Raw genomic sequence first — 13877 nt, forward strand, 5'->3', positions numbered from 1 at the left:
TTGAGAATATGGGTCATGTACGACAGTGCATATACTATCATTTGGACAACGGGCTAATATATTAGTTCAGCTGATTCCTCTGCGCCGAGGGGAAATTATTCCCTACTCAGTTCCTATATACATGAACACACAAACCATCCAGCGAGGACACCCAAACATGGGAACAGATCAACAAACTGCTATGGTTAGTAAAATGCATCATATGAATGAGCAGCTGGAATACTCACTGCCAATAACACCATTAACAGGGATGTCGATGGATGTCGTGTAACTAGCCGCATCGCTCAGGAGGTAAACATATGCACCACCGAGCTCCTGTACCTCGGCGAGTCTAGGAAATCCGCCATAGTACTTCAGCTGCTGCTCCCAGTCCGGCTGCTGGGGCACCCAATATGTCATGGCGGTCTTTACTAGGCCCGGAGAAACACTGTTCACGCGAATACCGTATTGAGCCCATTCCATAGCAAGGGTATGAGTCATGTTGCGAACGCCCGCTTTTGAGGCACCGTATGGGGTGGAGGGTACTCTCTGTTTCGCATATTAGTAACGGTAGCATAAGACGGTAGTCCTTACGAAAGGTACTACTTGCCTTATTAGGGCGGTATGAAGCCATTGAAGCTGTAAAGACGATAGAACCCTTAATGCCCAATTTGATAAAGGCACGTGCAGCCGCCCGCGCTGTGTAAAACGCCCCGAAGAGGTTGACATTGAACAAGTTCTCAATCTCTTCCTTTGTGAAGTCCAGAGCTGCCTTATGGTGTGTCCGTCCCGCATTTACTACCATGCCGTGTAATGCGCCTGCTTCTTCAATGATCTTCTCGACGGCTGCTGTGATTGTGTCTTCCTCCGTCACGTTTGCGTTCAATGCGTGGAGCTTTCCCGGATAACGCTGCGAGAGTGCAAGAAACTCTTCACCCGTCTCGCCGATATCGATGGAGTAGACTCTTTCTGCGCCGTTGGACAGACAACATTCTGCGATTCCTAGGCCGATTCCCCGGTTTGCACCGGTAACTGAACAAATAGCAATCTGTCAATGTAACAAGCCAGGCCGGGTGTCTGGTGGATATTCTTACTTGCGATCACCTTCGATCCAAGGGTGACCTGCGTTTGGGGTACGGTGGAGGCCTGAGAGGCACCGGCAGCTTCTGTCTTGGTTGAGGCAGACATGATGGTAAGATCTTGATGCAATGAGATAGCGTTACAAGGATGATTGACCCGCTTGCTGGACGACTCTAAGTATTTATAACAAGTCTTCGTCTCTCTGAAAACAATTTGAATATGCATAAAACAATCATATGTCATTGCTTGCCCCACAGAAGCTAAACCCCGCGTTGATTCCCCGCATATAGAATAAGATGCTCTTCTAGGGGTCTTCAGTCCCCGAGACGAGACACCTCTGTGGGTCTGCCAAGAACGCACCCCGAAACGAGGCGTCCTTTTTTGAGTCGCGGTAACTTGTAAGAATGAATTAATGGAAGGCTGATCTAATCTGTATATGCGGGGAAATTGGTTTGTCTTTTCTGTTTATTTTCTCCCCTTTTTATATAGCAGTAAACTCTCTCTTTCTGTCATGCTTTTACCTCATCGTACATCACTATTCTCTCCTCATCACAGCCTCGATCAATGCATATGGAGTCTTCCACTCGCACCGGCCAGCTGTTCAGAAAATGTTTGAATAAAGCTATGAATAGCCTAATATGATATTGCACCGAATGATTACCTCGTAGGGCAGTGTTCAGACTAATATTCTATCTCTACGGAAGAGCTGGTCTTATCTATGATAGAGTCAACATCCGCCGTCTCTGGAAAACATCAGAAGCCAGGCGCAGTTCATTCATTCAATGATAAGTAAAGGTAGAACCAGTTTACGTTGAACAGTAACTCTTTCGTATAACCTGGGGTACGGTGATAAATGCAAGGCTTATCAATTCATCGCTGTATCTCCGATGCGGGATTGTTGGACCCACTAATGGCGGGGCTTTAAAAAGGGCCTTTCCTTGAATGGGAATTAGTGGCTCCAGATACTGTATCAGGATTTGGGAATAGATTCATCCAACATTTAAATCGATGCTTGGTCTGGATGTTGTAGGGTAGGCATCCTTTCTCCTTCACATCCACTGAGGTTCCCATTATTCTAGGCTTTCGACCACTCTTCAAATCAATGTCTCGCATATAGTCAGTTCAACTGACTCATGCTTCTAAGCATTTGCAGTGGTTATGATTGGAACTACTGAGAATTTACTAACTACTTATAAAGCACATTAACCAGTACCTCAATCCTGTCAACGCCTATCTCAATTTGACTAAATTTGACCAAACTATCCGGTACCATAGCGCCAGCAAAGACGGCACACCATGACCAAACTCTCAAAGACATTCCAAATCCACGACGAGCGTTTCCATTCTATCCTCGGTCCAACCCCGACTCTACGATTACTAGCAGGAAACGAATCATGCCCCTTTGCCCACGAAGCAGGCGTTTTTATGGCTTCCACCAACCACCTCTTCATAACTAGCAGCCGCATCAAAGACGCCCAAGGCGAACAATCTGTACGGATCACCCGTGTTCATCTTAATGAAACCCCAGTGAAATGCGAAGAGATCCCGACCAGTATCCCCCTCGCAAATGGCGGCGTGAACTACGGCGATGACGGGGTTTTAATATGCAGACAAGGGTCTATGACCTAGCCTAGTGGACTATATCTTATGTCCACGACACCACCATATACCACCAAGCTCCTGAAGGAAGATTTCTATGGTCGTCCATTCAGCTCTGTGAACGACGTGGTTGTCCACTCCGATGGATCGATCTGGTTTACAGACCCGACTTATGGCTTTGAACAGGGCTATAGGCCAAAACCTTCTTTACCGAGTCAGGTATACAGATGGAATACAGTAAATGGAAACACCCGGGTAATGGCCGATGGATTCGGAAAACCGAATGGAATCTGTTTTTCGCCTGATGAGAAGACAGTCTATGTGACTGATACGCACTGGTTGCATGGTGATGGGAGTACAGATGACCAGAGGGTTTCCTCGATGTATGACCTTTCTATTGAAATTATATCGTTGTCCATTGAATGAGATACTAACTGGAATGGAACATATAGATACGCATTCGATGTATCGATCTATCACGGCGAGCCCTTTCTCACGAACCGGAGACTCTTCGCAATGGCCGATAAAGGTATTCCAGACGGGATAAAATGTGATCTAGAGGGCAATGTATACAGTGGTTGTGATGACGGGATCAATGTCTGGTCTCCTGGCGGTGTCCTGCTCGGACGTATTCTGATTGACGGTGGAGTCGCGAATTTCTGCTTCGGGAGGGGTGGTGAGATATTCGCATTGAACGAGCATCAGTTGTGGAGGGTGCAGCTGGGAGGTGATGTTAAGGGTGCATTGTTAGAGATCTAATTTTTACATTAATAGGGCATCTGTGAATGACTATGATTGCATTCATTGGAGGGCCTTGCTATCTTTAGGGCTAGTTGGGGGCATGACTCGACCTAGTGATATAACCTCGTCTCGGGGCAAGGCTCGGCCAGGCGCTAAGGCCACCATGCAGTCGGAAAAGTTTGCTATTGAACAGTTCTAGAAGACCCTCAATGCAATGACAATTAAAAATGACTGAATACTGTGCAAAGTTCGGAGTAGGCAGGAATTAGGTCTGAAGTATGAAAAATAATTAGACAAATCAGTCGTGATCCAAAGAATCTTCATATACGCAGAAACCACCACCGATACATTATTGACAAAACATATTTACAATTATAATGACAACGGAGATCATTAGCAGATTTCCATTCACCATAGTGCCATATTAGGCCAATACGATTTTCATGAGTTTTAACAACCTGATTGGGCCAACCCTACCTGCTGTCCCAGCCCGGTCCCACATGCCTCGCAATGCTTTCTACCAAGAACTTCTCTTCACCTCCTAAGATACATACATCACTATAATGATGCGAGTTCGCAGCATAGTGCGCCAAAATAACAACAAGAGGCTCCGGTCGGTGAAGTGCCAGAGACTCATGATATTCCTCAGGGATAAGGACTGGCCACGCAATAATACTACTCGGAGGTGGATGCCGGACAGTATCACACTCACCATGTATAGTCATTTGCTGAAGCTTGCTAGTCCGCCGATAGACATCAGTAAGTGGAGCTCTAAGCTTCGCTTTTTTATTTATTGTAGAAGTCTTGCGTACACAGGGCTCAGCGGAACCTTGGTTTTCGAATCTGACTCTTGAGCATGGGCGTGTCATAGCCCTCCTAGCGGTGACTGCTTCAGCGAGTTCCATGTTTGCCCAGCAATATTCCGTATACCTCGATGCAGCTGGGCTTATTGGACGAATCTATCCACAAATGGGACTGCGTCGTCCTCGCGGTACCGGAGAGTTTCGTAGAGCATGTGTATCCCTAACACGGGCGAGAAGAGGAATGTTGAAATACAATTTTCTGCATTAAGGCTGTCAGAAGATGAATTGAAGAGGTACATTGCGTGAGTTTGCAGTTGAGTTACATAGACGCGGTAGTATTCTTGTCGTGTTGGCCGTACAAGGCTTAGATGTAATGCCGACAATGTAGCTCGTTGACCGGATGCGGTCCCGCGATACTAAGCCCTATCATCTTTAACAGGAGATCAGTATCTTCATTGTAGCTCTTAAATGAAACTAACGATTCCGTGATCAGAACGTGGAACAGTTCTACGTGGAGCATATCCACAGGAGATTAAGGTTCCCCTTGTGGCAGCTGGGGCTCAACAGACGGAAGTGCTGAAGCCTGTGAAGAGGTACTCGAGGGGGCCGGTGGCGTGGTTGAAGGGGTTTCGTTGATGGATAAAGTAAATTGTTGTGTTGGATTGAACACGCATTGTCGATGGAAGAACATGCAGTTGGTGCACTTTGGCCTCTTTTTGTCACACCTAGCGAGAGTCAGCTACTTGAAGGCTGCTCTTCCTAGATAGCTAACGAGATTGAAAGTAGCAAATAGTGAGATGTGAGACTCGAGCATAGGCAAAATGATACGGTGGCAAACATACCTTGATATGGCGATGTTTGCATTGCACGCAGCCATTACGTGACTTTGTATGAGCCCTAGGCGGCGTAGAATTCCTTGTGGAAGCCATCCATAGTGCACAAGAACCTGACCAGGTGTGATCACTGTGTGACCTTTCCAATCTCTCGTGCTCGTGCTCGTATGAACAGAAAAACATAAAATATTAGATGCACATCTTCCATCTTAATTCTGAAAGGTCTCAACCAGATGGTGAACTTGTCCGTGCATACGCGCGTAGTCGGGATTGCTCCACTATACCCACTCAATCCCAAGTACCCAGTGGCGTTAGAGACCCCAACAGATATAAGGGAAGGTTGTTACTGGTGCTAGTTTGGTTGACCAATACACACACGCTAAGCCGGTAAAATGAGCTCTGATTAGCAAAGTCCGATTTGATCTATGCGCAATGTCCATGCTTGAGGTCGAAGTAGGTCTCGTTTCTATTCCTGTTCGTTTTGATGCTTGTCCTGTCCAATAGCAACGTACAGAGCTAGTGTAGCACTCTGTCCCTGCATACCAAGGGTAGAGCATACATATGAGTCATGGCATATGACGGTTAGTGCACCGAGGCCAATGCCCATCTTAATCTCCTAATCATGTAACTTCATGCGGCCCAATGCAGTACGCTACAAGTCCATATTCTGTTTTGGGGAAGGTATGGTCCAGGTCCACTCATACACCACTAACCATAGGCCAAATAGGCAAGGTAATATATGGAAATCTGTATGTCACTCGGAACGGGCGGCACAGGAGGACCAGTGATGGTATAATCCAGGTCCACTTTACACCACCACCCATGCTTGTTTCTCGGCTCATTATCTACCCAGTAAGATAAGCACTCTCTAGTAATGTTTTAATTGGTAGTTAGCCTTGCTAGCTCACTTATACTTATCTATATATAGTTTAGTAGGGTTACAATCTCACTCTTAGGGTTTCCCGAGACAAAGAATAAATCTACGATAGAGGAATCTTAGTTAACTCCCTGTTCCCTAGTTTAATAAAGGATGAGGTATATATTATTATACAAGTATATTTAATACTTGTATTTAATTACCAAGTATTAAATCTTTACAATCGCTGTAAACCGATATCCAGAATTATATATTAAGTGTCATTTAAATATATTTATAATTCTTAAGCAACAGCACTGGAGTAGATCGCTTGTCAGATGCCACAGGGATATTTGGACCCGAGATGGGACAGCATCAGTGAAACCGTACTGAGAATATTCATCAGAGGATACAAGGAAATAGCTCTAAAATTATGAGCAGGAGGTGTACCAGTACTATACTCAGTGAACTCGTGAGGGGAAGCTGGTTTAGGCTTTTATTGCAATTCTGGATAGTGATAGATTGTCGAACTCGATGCTAAGCTGAATACCTACTGAACCAGGTTCATTCAATTTCGTATGTGAAACTCCTTCGTACTTTCTGTCCCAGCCTGAGACAGTCCTCTCTGCTCCTTCTACTGGCCACAGAAAAGTATGCTAGGTAGCTAAATACTTTGGCCTTGGGTCCGAGTAATTTGTCCCCCTTTTTCTTCATCGCCTTGTAGTCGACAACGGCCAATCGTAGATCTTCATGCCGCTCCAACATCTCTTTGCCGGCGTCAGGACTTTTCATCACGCCACTTTTGTCCTCCGGAATGATGATGACTTGAACCCACCATTGTGGGCCATGGCAGAAAGGTACGCTCAGCGCACGACATCGATCAAAGTCGCCGAGAGCGGCCAGTATGTGAATGGCATAGTAGTCCACACCGTAGGTCAACAGCGTAGCACTACTCACAAAATAACCACCCGGTCGAGCATTGATCTCATGCAGGTAGAAGGAGGGTTCCTTGCCTTGTACTCGATTGCTGGGATACAAGTCAACAATGCCATCCCGTGTATCGTACGCTTTGGATGCATAGCGAACTCGCCCCTCGCAGTGAAAGACGCCGGTGCGGAAGCCTTGTCGTAAGAGGGTCTGAAGAATCGAATCCTTCGTAACTTGGATTTCTTTTGGGGAAAGTCCTGTCGGGAGAACCATATCTGTCTCCATGAAGGAACCGTTCAATGCATTCCCAGCCTTTTCGCCAGCTTTGGGGAAGTCATCTGCAACCTCAAAGAAAATGATATTCCCTTCGATGAGAACAAAATTAGCATCGACTTCGGGCCCCTCGATATACGGCTCAATCATCACATCCGACCGCGGGTTTGGCCCTTCACTGTGTCGACTTGAAGCCCGCCCCACTGCTTGGATGAGCTCTTCTTCGGTCTGCACTTTCGAAACACATTCACTACCCCACCCCATACAGGGTTTCACGATTACAGGGTATTGAATGGGCGAATGCACCTCGGACCGCAGTCGTGTGTGTAGCTCGTCGATATTGAAGATCTTGAATGCTCCTCCGTTATCAGGCTCCATCTCCCGCGTCTTGAACTTGTCTCCAGCAATGATGTATGACTCTGGTGGCGCAGACCGGAACCCCAATATTTGACAAGCCCGTGCAGTGCCGATTGCTCCAGCATTGTTGACCGTCACAAGCGCGTGGATAGGTTTGTCGTAACTACGCACCGCGGCGACGATGCGGTCTACAAGTCCCTGGTCAGCGGTAATATCGGTTGGAATGAAGGCTTCTCGTAAATGATTCCAGCGGTCATCGTCCTTCTGAAACCAGTGACCGTCATGGTCCAGGATCACCACCTTGATGCCCAATGCTCGAGCGGCTTCCCAGATACGCCTCCCGCTCTCCAAGTCCTCCTTGCCTTTGATCCATGCGATGCGTTTCTCTTCAATAGGCTCGGGCGAGATCCATGCGAATGATAACCTGTTCACTAACTCGGCCTCCAGACTGGCTAGATGCTGTTCACTCTGGACTTGAATGGCTCCAACAGCATGAGGTAGAAGATCAAGTAAGCTCGATGGAGATTTGCTATCCAGGCGTCGGAAATCAGGAGCTTTAATCTCTTCTCTTGGCGTCAGAAAACTTTCGACATTCAGCGCATGCTCGTAGCCTTCCAGGCGCCGCTCAAGGAAGTCAGATCTGACGGTGAAGCCAGACTTTACGGGTAGAATGAACTTGATAGTAAGAACGGAAGATGCCAGTGGCTGATGGAGATGACGAATGAGAAAGTTGGACGCGCGATCGTCCGATCTCAATTGAAGGGCATTAAGTGCGCTTGACGTGGGTATTAACGCAGGGTTATTACTAATCGACAAGAGATCTAGCGTCACATCTAGAGTCCTATGTAGATATTCTCCAGGTGCAGGAATATTCAGTTGCCACAACCCGTCGACGTAGACTACCAATAACGTCAGTGTTCAGTGAGAGGCAAAAGTGTAGCGAGGCTGAATACCATCCTTCCCTTCTGCCTTGTATTGGAACTTAATTGCCTCCGCACCAGGCATAATGAGTCATAAAGAGATGCTGATGAAACTGGATGAGGATGGTACCCTTGAGCAAGAGGGGTACAGTGCTCTCGTCCCCTTGGGGCACGCGGCAGCACTTTAACTGTTTTAACTGGCACTTTATAGAGTCTACTGGTCACATGTTGGACACTGTGCATATGTTTTGCAAACTTTCAATGATGTTTCGCAAACATGATAATTTGCTCATATTCTTTCAACTTCTATACACGGGAGTACTATAGTATAACATTATCGGGCTATATAATAAGAAATTACAGTTTATAAGAGATTGTACATTTCCAAAATAAAATATAAATACAGTATATCTATTTATATACGGATATATATCTTATTCGCTACTGAGCTAGAGGACAGGGAGTCAACGAAGACTAATAGTGGGGTTGCTTTTTACCCCAGGTAGAACGTGGCGTATGGCTAGGTTAGATTATACCTCGGACCAAAGCACACATTGCATACCTTTTTACATTCCCGCCCGTTCCGCGGCAAGGAGTAATTATTTCCATGGATCACCTCATATATCCGGCCTATAGTTGGTGGTTAAATGGACCTGGATTATGCGTCCCAGAACGGCCACCCAGCCACCAATATAATCCACGTATATCTTGATATCTCAATCAAGTTATTTGTAAACCATTGCCCAAAATTACATATAATATACAATGAGCTCAGCAAGACTATAATTAAAAAAACCTCGTAAGAAAAATTGAACATTGAGTAAAAATACCAAGAACTGCATTGTACTTTTGGTAGTATGTATAACTTAATGTAATTTTAAGATCTACTCATTGATTGAAAAGTTTATTTTAAAAAGCTTGTTTTCTTTTACTCAATAAATGATAAGGTAAATATGTAATCTTCGGCTATTCCATACAAATTCCAGGGCACATAAGCAGTAAATATATTAAAAAATACAGTGGGGGATGTCGGTAGCTTACAAAATTTACGCGGGCTACTAGAGTCAGATAGGAACAAAGCAGCACCTGCGGAGTTGATCGGCGGTAAGCTTTGTGGCTAACGATGGGGTACATTTTGATGTTCCCACATTTCCGATTTGTTGTCAGCCCCCCTTCTTGCTCGTGTGATATATAGCTAATCATGGGAATGTCCATTGTTGGTAACCGCTCACCCGTCTTCACCATTCTCCAATGCGATGGCGAGGATTGTTGAAGCTGGAAGCGGCCCCGCGGACATTAATGACGAATCTCTCTCGCCTCGAGATGCTACAGATGAAGAGATTGAGTCTCTGAGGCATGTCGTTGACAAACTACCCAGAAAAGTCTGGGTCTCCTTGATCGTAAGTGGAGCAGAGCGCTTCACATACTACACAATCACAACTCCGTGGCGTAAGTGTACGACGATCTGTCAGGGGCATGACATGATAGACTGCTAAGACACAATGGTAGAGAACTACATACAGAATGCTCCGGGTGATGGTGCCGTGCCAGGTTCTCTTGGGCTTGGGCAGTCTCGGGCGACCATGATCTTCAATGCCTTCTACTTATTCTATTATTTGGTGCCTATCCCCGTCGCCCTTGTATCGGACGCATGGCTAGGGCGATACGCGGTTCTCTGTATCAGCCTGAGGTGCGTGTTGCCATGTCACGGCACCTGTAAGTGGCCAATTTACTCACACAATATAGCTTGTATTTCTGTGGCACGCTCGTACAGTTTATAACGTCTCTACCTTCACTTTTCCACTATGAATCAGGCCTAGCAGGCCTTGTCCTCTCTATGATACTAATAGGTATCGGTGTTGGAGGAACGAAAGCAGCAATCACGCCCTTCATCGGTAGCCTTACCCTGTCAAGCACCCTAGCTTTGAATCAATCTAATAATGGCATTAGGAGATCAATACCCAGTCAAGCCTGCACAAGTGAAGACCCTAGCGACCGGAGAACGCGTGATCATAGATCGAACCTTGACGTTACAATATGTGTACAACGTCTACTACTGGTCAGCACCTCCCAGATCCAATGGGTATCACAGACTCACCCACAATAGGATCACCAATATCGCCGCACTTTCCATCCTGGCATCGACGTATCTCGAAAAGGAACGTGGCTTCTGGGCGGCCAATGTCCTTGCATTGTGCTCATCCTGGATCGGGGTTGCCTTGCTTGCTATATTTGGCAAGGAACTCGGTGAGTCCCCCCCGCATACCAGCATGAGGATGTGGCTGATTAGTTGTAGAACGGTATCCAGCTCAAGGCGGTGTTTTGTTAAAAGCTGGAAAGGTTCTGGCCTATGCTATCCACGATAAGTTCAAGATCGACGCCGCACGACCACGCTACCAATTAGAAAAGCACAATCGGGCAGTCCCATGGACGGATCGTTTCGTCACCGAGATTAAAAGTGGCCTTCGTGCATGTCAAGTTATGTGGGGCTTTTCCCCCTGGAATTCTCCCTTTGGGCATATGGGACACGGGGGCTTACTGACTGTGTGATGGATAGGGCCTGGTTCGTGTTATTCCATCTGGGCATCAATCAGATGACCAACAACCTCGTTTCGCAAGCAGGCGAAATGCAACTCGACAGCTTTCCCAACGACGGGATTCAGGTTCTAAACCCAATCGCCTGCGTTTTACTCGGTCCAGTCATCCAGAAAATACTCTACCCAACCCTTACGAGATACCAGATCCCCTTTGGTCCCCTCATGCGTATGACCATGGCCTTCTTTACAATGGCAGCGACGTTCGCATACGCTGCTGGAGTGCAGAAGATGATCTACAATTCTGGCCCCTGCTACGAGGCTCCATTGGTTTGTCCGGCGGCGCAAAGAGTCGGACAGCCCGCCTTGCCCAATGAAATCAAGGTCTGGGTGCAGACGCCTATATATGTGATCTTAGCCGTGTCTGAAATATTCGGCTTCGTCACTCTCAGTGAGTATAGCTACAGTAAGGCACCCAAGGATATGCGCACTGTAGTCCAGTCAATGAGGCAGCTGAGTGCTGGCATTGGAAGCGCTATCGGTATAGCTCTCGGTCCGGTTTCTCGTGATCCAAAGGTATTGTGGATGGACGTCGGACTGGCAGTAAGTTTGGCGCTTTCGGGGGTACTGTTTTGGGCGGTTATGGGTCACCTTGAAAAGGATAAGGAAGATTTGGACACGATGTATCTGAGCGAGGACCAGGATAGGGCGGCACACACTGGGGTTGAGGCCGGTTCAGGAACTAAAAACTGACCAACACCCGTCGATGCATCGCGAGACTTGAACCGGACATTCGTTCACAGTCGAAGAAGGAGCCATATGGACAAGGTTTCCCTAGATTTCAAATGTCTTTGGGTTCCACTTTATTGCTTTGCGAAATATGAGAAGCTTTTCTTAGCAAGGAGGATCTAAGCCATAATAATTGTACATGTACCATGCTTATAGTCAGTATTGAAGTAGACAAGTCGGTCGAACGTATCATGAACCCAAATCCTCGACTGAGATATGACCATTTCCAGTAAGCTATTTGGAATGCGAGCAAAATTCGCATCACGGTCGTATGGCTTTACCCGTCACAGGTTTATCGTTCCCCAGGATGGATAGCCTTAGGGACATAGGGCTCTTCAAGGTACTGGATCTCTTCGGGAGTCAGCTTGACCTGGACACTCGCAACAGCCTCATCAATGCGATCCTTAGTGTTCAGCCCGACAATAGGGTACTCGCTAGGGTGACTCAGTGACCATGCGATTGCAACTTGTGCCATGCTGACTCCCTTCTTGCCAGCCAATTCTTCCACGCGGTCAATAATAGCTTTGTCGGACTCGGACTCGCGGGCACGAACGAGAATACTTATCCCAGCATCCGTGTTTTCACGCAAGGTAGAGCGAGAAGCCCAAGGTCTGGCGAGGGCTCCACGTGCGACAGGAGACCACGGGATAAGAGATACGCCGCTGTCAAGGCAGTAAGGGATCATTTCACGTTCCTCTTCACGGGCAATGAGATTGTGGTAGTTCTGCATGGAGATAAACTTGTGCCAGCCATTGCGAATGGCAATATTTTGTAGGGTCTGGAATTCCCAGGCGGCCATCTACAAGAAAGAAAAACATTAGTGCTTGCTTGTTCAGATTGTTGAGCGTGAAGCATGCTGCATACCGAACTAGCGCCGATGTATCGAACCTTGCCACTCTCCACTACCTCATTCAGCGCCCTCATTATCTCCTCGCGTGGCGTCTCACGATCAAGTCGGTGGATTTGAAGCACGTCAATATAAGTTCCCAGTCGCTCAACACTGGCATCAACGGCCTCCAAGATGTGTCTGCGAGAAAGACCGACGCGATTCAAGTAGTCACCCGCGTTCTGTCTCCCGGTCGAGAGAGGGGAGGGAAAGTTCCCCTGATCATCCACACCAAAGTAACATTTGGTCAAGATTACCACTCGAGAACGGGGGATGTTGTATTTCTTAAGAGCCTTTCCCACGATTTCTTCGGATTTGCCATGGGAGTACATATCGGCCTGGTAAAAGTCGGTTAGAACTCGCGTGTTTGCTCCCACATTTCACTTCTTACAGTATCCCAGGTTCTGATGCCTTTGTTGTAGGCGTGTTCAATAAGTGGAAGAGATTCTTCTTCATTTAGCACCCAGCCCTGCCATTCTGGGGTGCCGTATCCCATACAACCCAGTATCACCTTTGAGACCTTGAGGCCCGAATCCCCCAGCCTATGTCAGATTGTCATCGCACGTCAGCAATTAGATGTTTAACAATCTTTGAAAGGCAGATGGTTCAATGCTACCAAGGTGGATGGGGAAAACCTTACCGTGCGTATTCCATTTGTCCGGATATGATAGGACTGGTGAGCGAGAATTGTGGTTGACTTGTAACTTAGGAAGCTTCAAGGGTCATTAAACATGTATACTAAAGAAAACCGCAGTTTAGAGGTGACGGCAACAAACATCTTTATTCTTATCCAAGCCTGACGCGACTAGGACGGAGTTAACAGATGTAAGTCCGGACGACCAGTCATACTAGATTATCTCTCGAACAATCTGCACAGGTGCAGCGAATGAAAAGTCATGATCTACCAGTTAAGCTTCTTGTTAGCCTACTTCGTCATAGCAACACTGCCAATGACATGTTGCACAGCGGAGTTAATCGAAGGCAGCCCCAGATTATAGCGGAGTTAAAGGCTAACGAATCCGCGATCTGTCTCATACTTGGGCCGAGGTCTGACTCTACATGAAGATCCGAGTCAAATCCTCCAAGTTGAGTCTTTGAATTGATTAGCTTCGTGACTCCATTTCAAGAAGTATTCGCCCGACCGATGTCATCTGGATATATCGCGCTTAAATTGAGCGTATGAACCGGGAATCGTCGTTTGGAATCCATGGTTTTCGGGTACTAGAAAAGGATTCCGAACCAGAAGTACCAATCTACTGACCTACCACGGCTTAGTAAATCTACTCTCCGTCATTCGGGT

At 46.8% G+C, this 13877-nt stretch overlaps 5 protein-coding genes across 5 annotated transcripts; 2 read left to right on the plus strand and 3 right to left on the minus strand.

Moving 5' to 3' along the window:
- Positions 1–102: 102 nt before the first annotated feature.
- On the minus strand, positions 103–1167 carry F9C07_2108270 (uncharacterized protein; the record flags this gene model as incomplete). The annotated part of the gene is made up of 4 exons (XM_071509040.1): positions 103–113; positions 228–524; positions 574–1011; positions 1074–1167. The coding sequence occupies 4 exons, from the start codon at positions 1165–1167 to the stop codon at positions 103–105; spliced, it is 840 nt and encodes a 279-aa protein (XP_071364501.1).
- A 1188-nt stretch (positions 1168–2355) lies between these two features.
- F9C07_8685 (uncharacterized protein) lies at positions 2356–3417 on the plus strand (the record flags this gene model as incomplete). Its single annotated transcript, XM_071511809.1, has 3 exons — positions 2356–2655; positions 2689–3071; positions 3111–3417. The coding sequence occupies 3 exons, from the start codon at positions 2356–2358 to the stop codon at positions 3415–3417; spliced, it is 990 nt and encodes a 329-aa protein (XP_071364502.1).
- Positions 3418–6151: 2734 nt separating this feature from the next.
- Positions 6152–8586, minus strand: F9C07_2285066 (uncharacterized protein). Its single transcript, XM_041293083.2, has 2 exons — positions 8402–8586; positions 6152–8347 (listed from the first exon to the last, which is right to left on the minus strand). The coding sequence occupies exons 1-2, from the start codon at positions 8451–8453 to the stop codon at positions 6456–6458; spliced, it is 1944 nt and encodes a 647-aa protein (XP_041147897.1). The 5' UTR covers positions 8454–8586; the 3' UTR covers positions 6152–6455.
- A 783-nt stretch (positions 8587–9369) lies between these two features.
- F9C07_2285067 (POT family-domain-containing protein) lies at positions 9370–11840 on the plus strand. Its single transcript, XM_071510738.1, has 6 exons — positions 9370–9817; positions 9878–10058; positions 10115–10263; positions 10319–10615; positions 10665–10851; positions 10926–11840. The coding sequence occupies exons 1-6, from the start codon at positions 9625–9627 to the stop codon at positions 11653–11655; spliced, it is 1737 nt and encodes a 578-aa protein (XP_071364503.1). The 5' UTR covers positions 9370–9624; the 3' UTR covers positions 11656–11840.
- On the minus strand, positions 11841–13564 carry F9C07_2285068 (NADP-dependent oxidoreductase domain-containing protein). The gene is made up of 4 exons (XM_041293084.2): positions 13218–13564; positions 12969–13119; positions 12556–12915; positions 11841–12490 (listed from the first exon to the last, which is right to left on the minus strand). The coding sequence occupies exons 1-4, from the start codon at positions 13229–13231 to the stop codon at positions 11984–11986; spliced, it is 1032 nt and encodes a 343-aa protein (XP_041147899.1). The 5' UTR covers positions 13232–13564; the 3' UTR covers positions 11841–11983.
- Between the last annotated feature and the right edge of the window lie 313 nt (positions 13565–13877).

Source organism: Aspergillus flavus, chromosome 5 (assembly GCF_009017415.1).
Source record: "Aspergillus flavus chromosome 5, complete sequence".
Lineage (NCBI taxonomy): Eukaryota > Fungi > Ascomycota > Eurotiomycetes > Eurotiales > Aspergillaceae > Aspergillus > Aspergillus flavus.

Coding starts and splice junctions, on each gene's coding strand:
- F9C07_2285066 (XM_041293083.2), bottom strand. CDS start 8,453: ATGCCTGGTGCGGAGGCAATTAAGTTCCAATACAAGGCAGAAGGGAAG. Junction 8,348..8,401: donor CAAGGCAGAAGGGAAGGATG/GTATTCAGCCTC, acceptor CGTTATTGGTAG/TCTACGTCGACGGGTTGTGG.
- F9C07_2285067 (XM_071510738.1), top strand. CDS start 9,625: ATGGCGAGGATTGTTGAAGCTGGAAGCGGCCCCGCGGACATTAATGAC. Junction 10,059..10,114: donor GTTCTCTGTATCAGCCTGAG/GTGCGTGTTGCC, acceptor CACACAATATAG/CTTGTATTTCTGTGGCACGC. Junction 10,616..10,664: donor TATATTTGGCAAGGAACTCG/GTGAGTCCCCCC, acceptor GATTAGTTGTAG/AACGGTATCCAGCTCAAGGC.
- F9C07_2285068 (XM_041293084.2), bottom strand. Junction 12,916..12,968: donor GCATCAGAACCTGGGATACT/GTAAGAAGTGAA, acceptor GACTTTTACCAG/GCCGATATGTACTCCCATGG. Junction 12,491..12,555: donor GATACATCGGCGCTAGTTCG/GTATGCAGCATG, acceptor TCTTTCTTGTAG/ATGGCCGCCTGGGAATTCCA.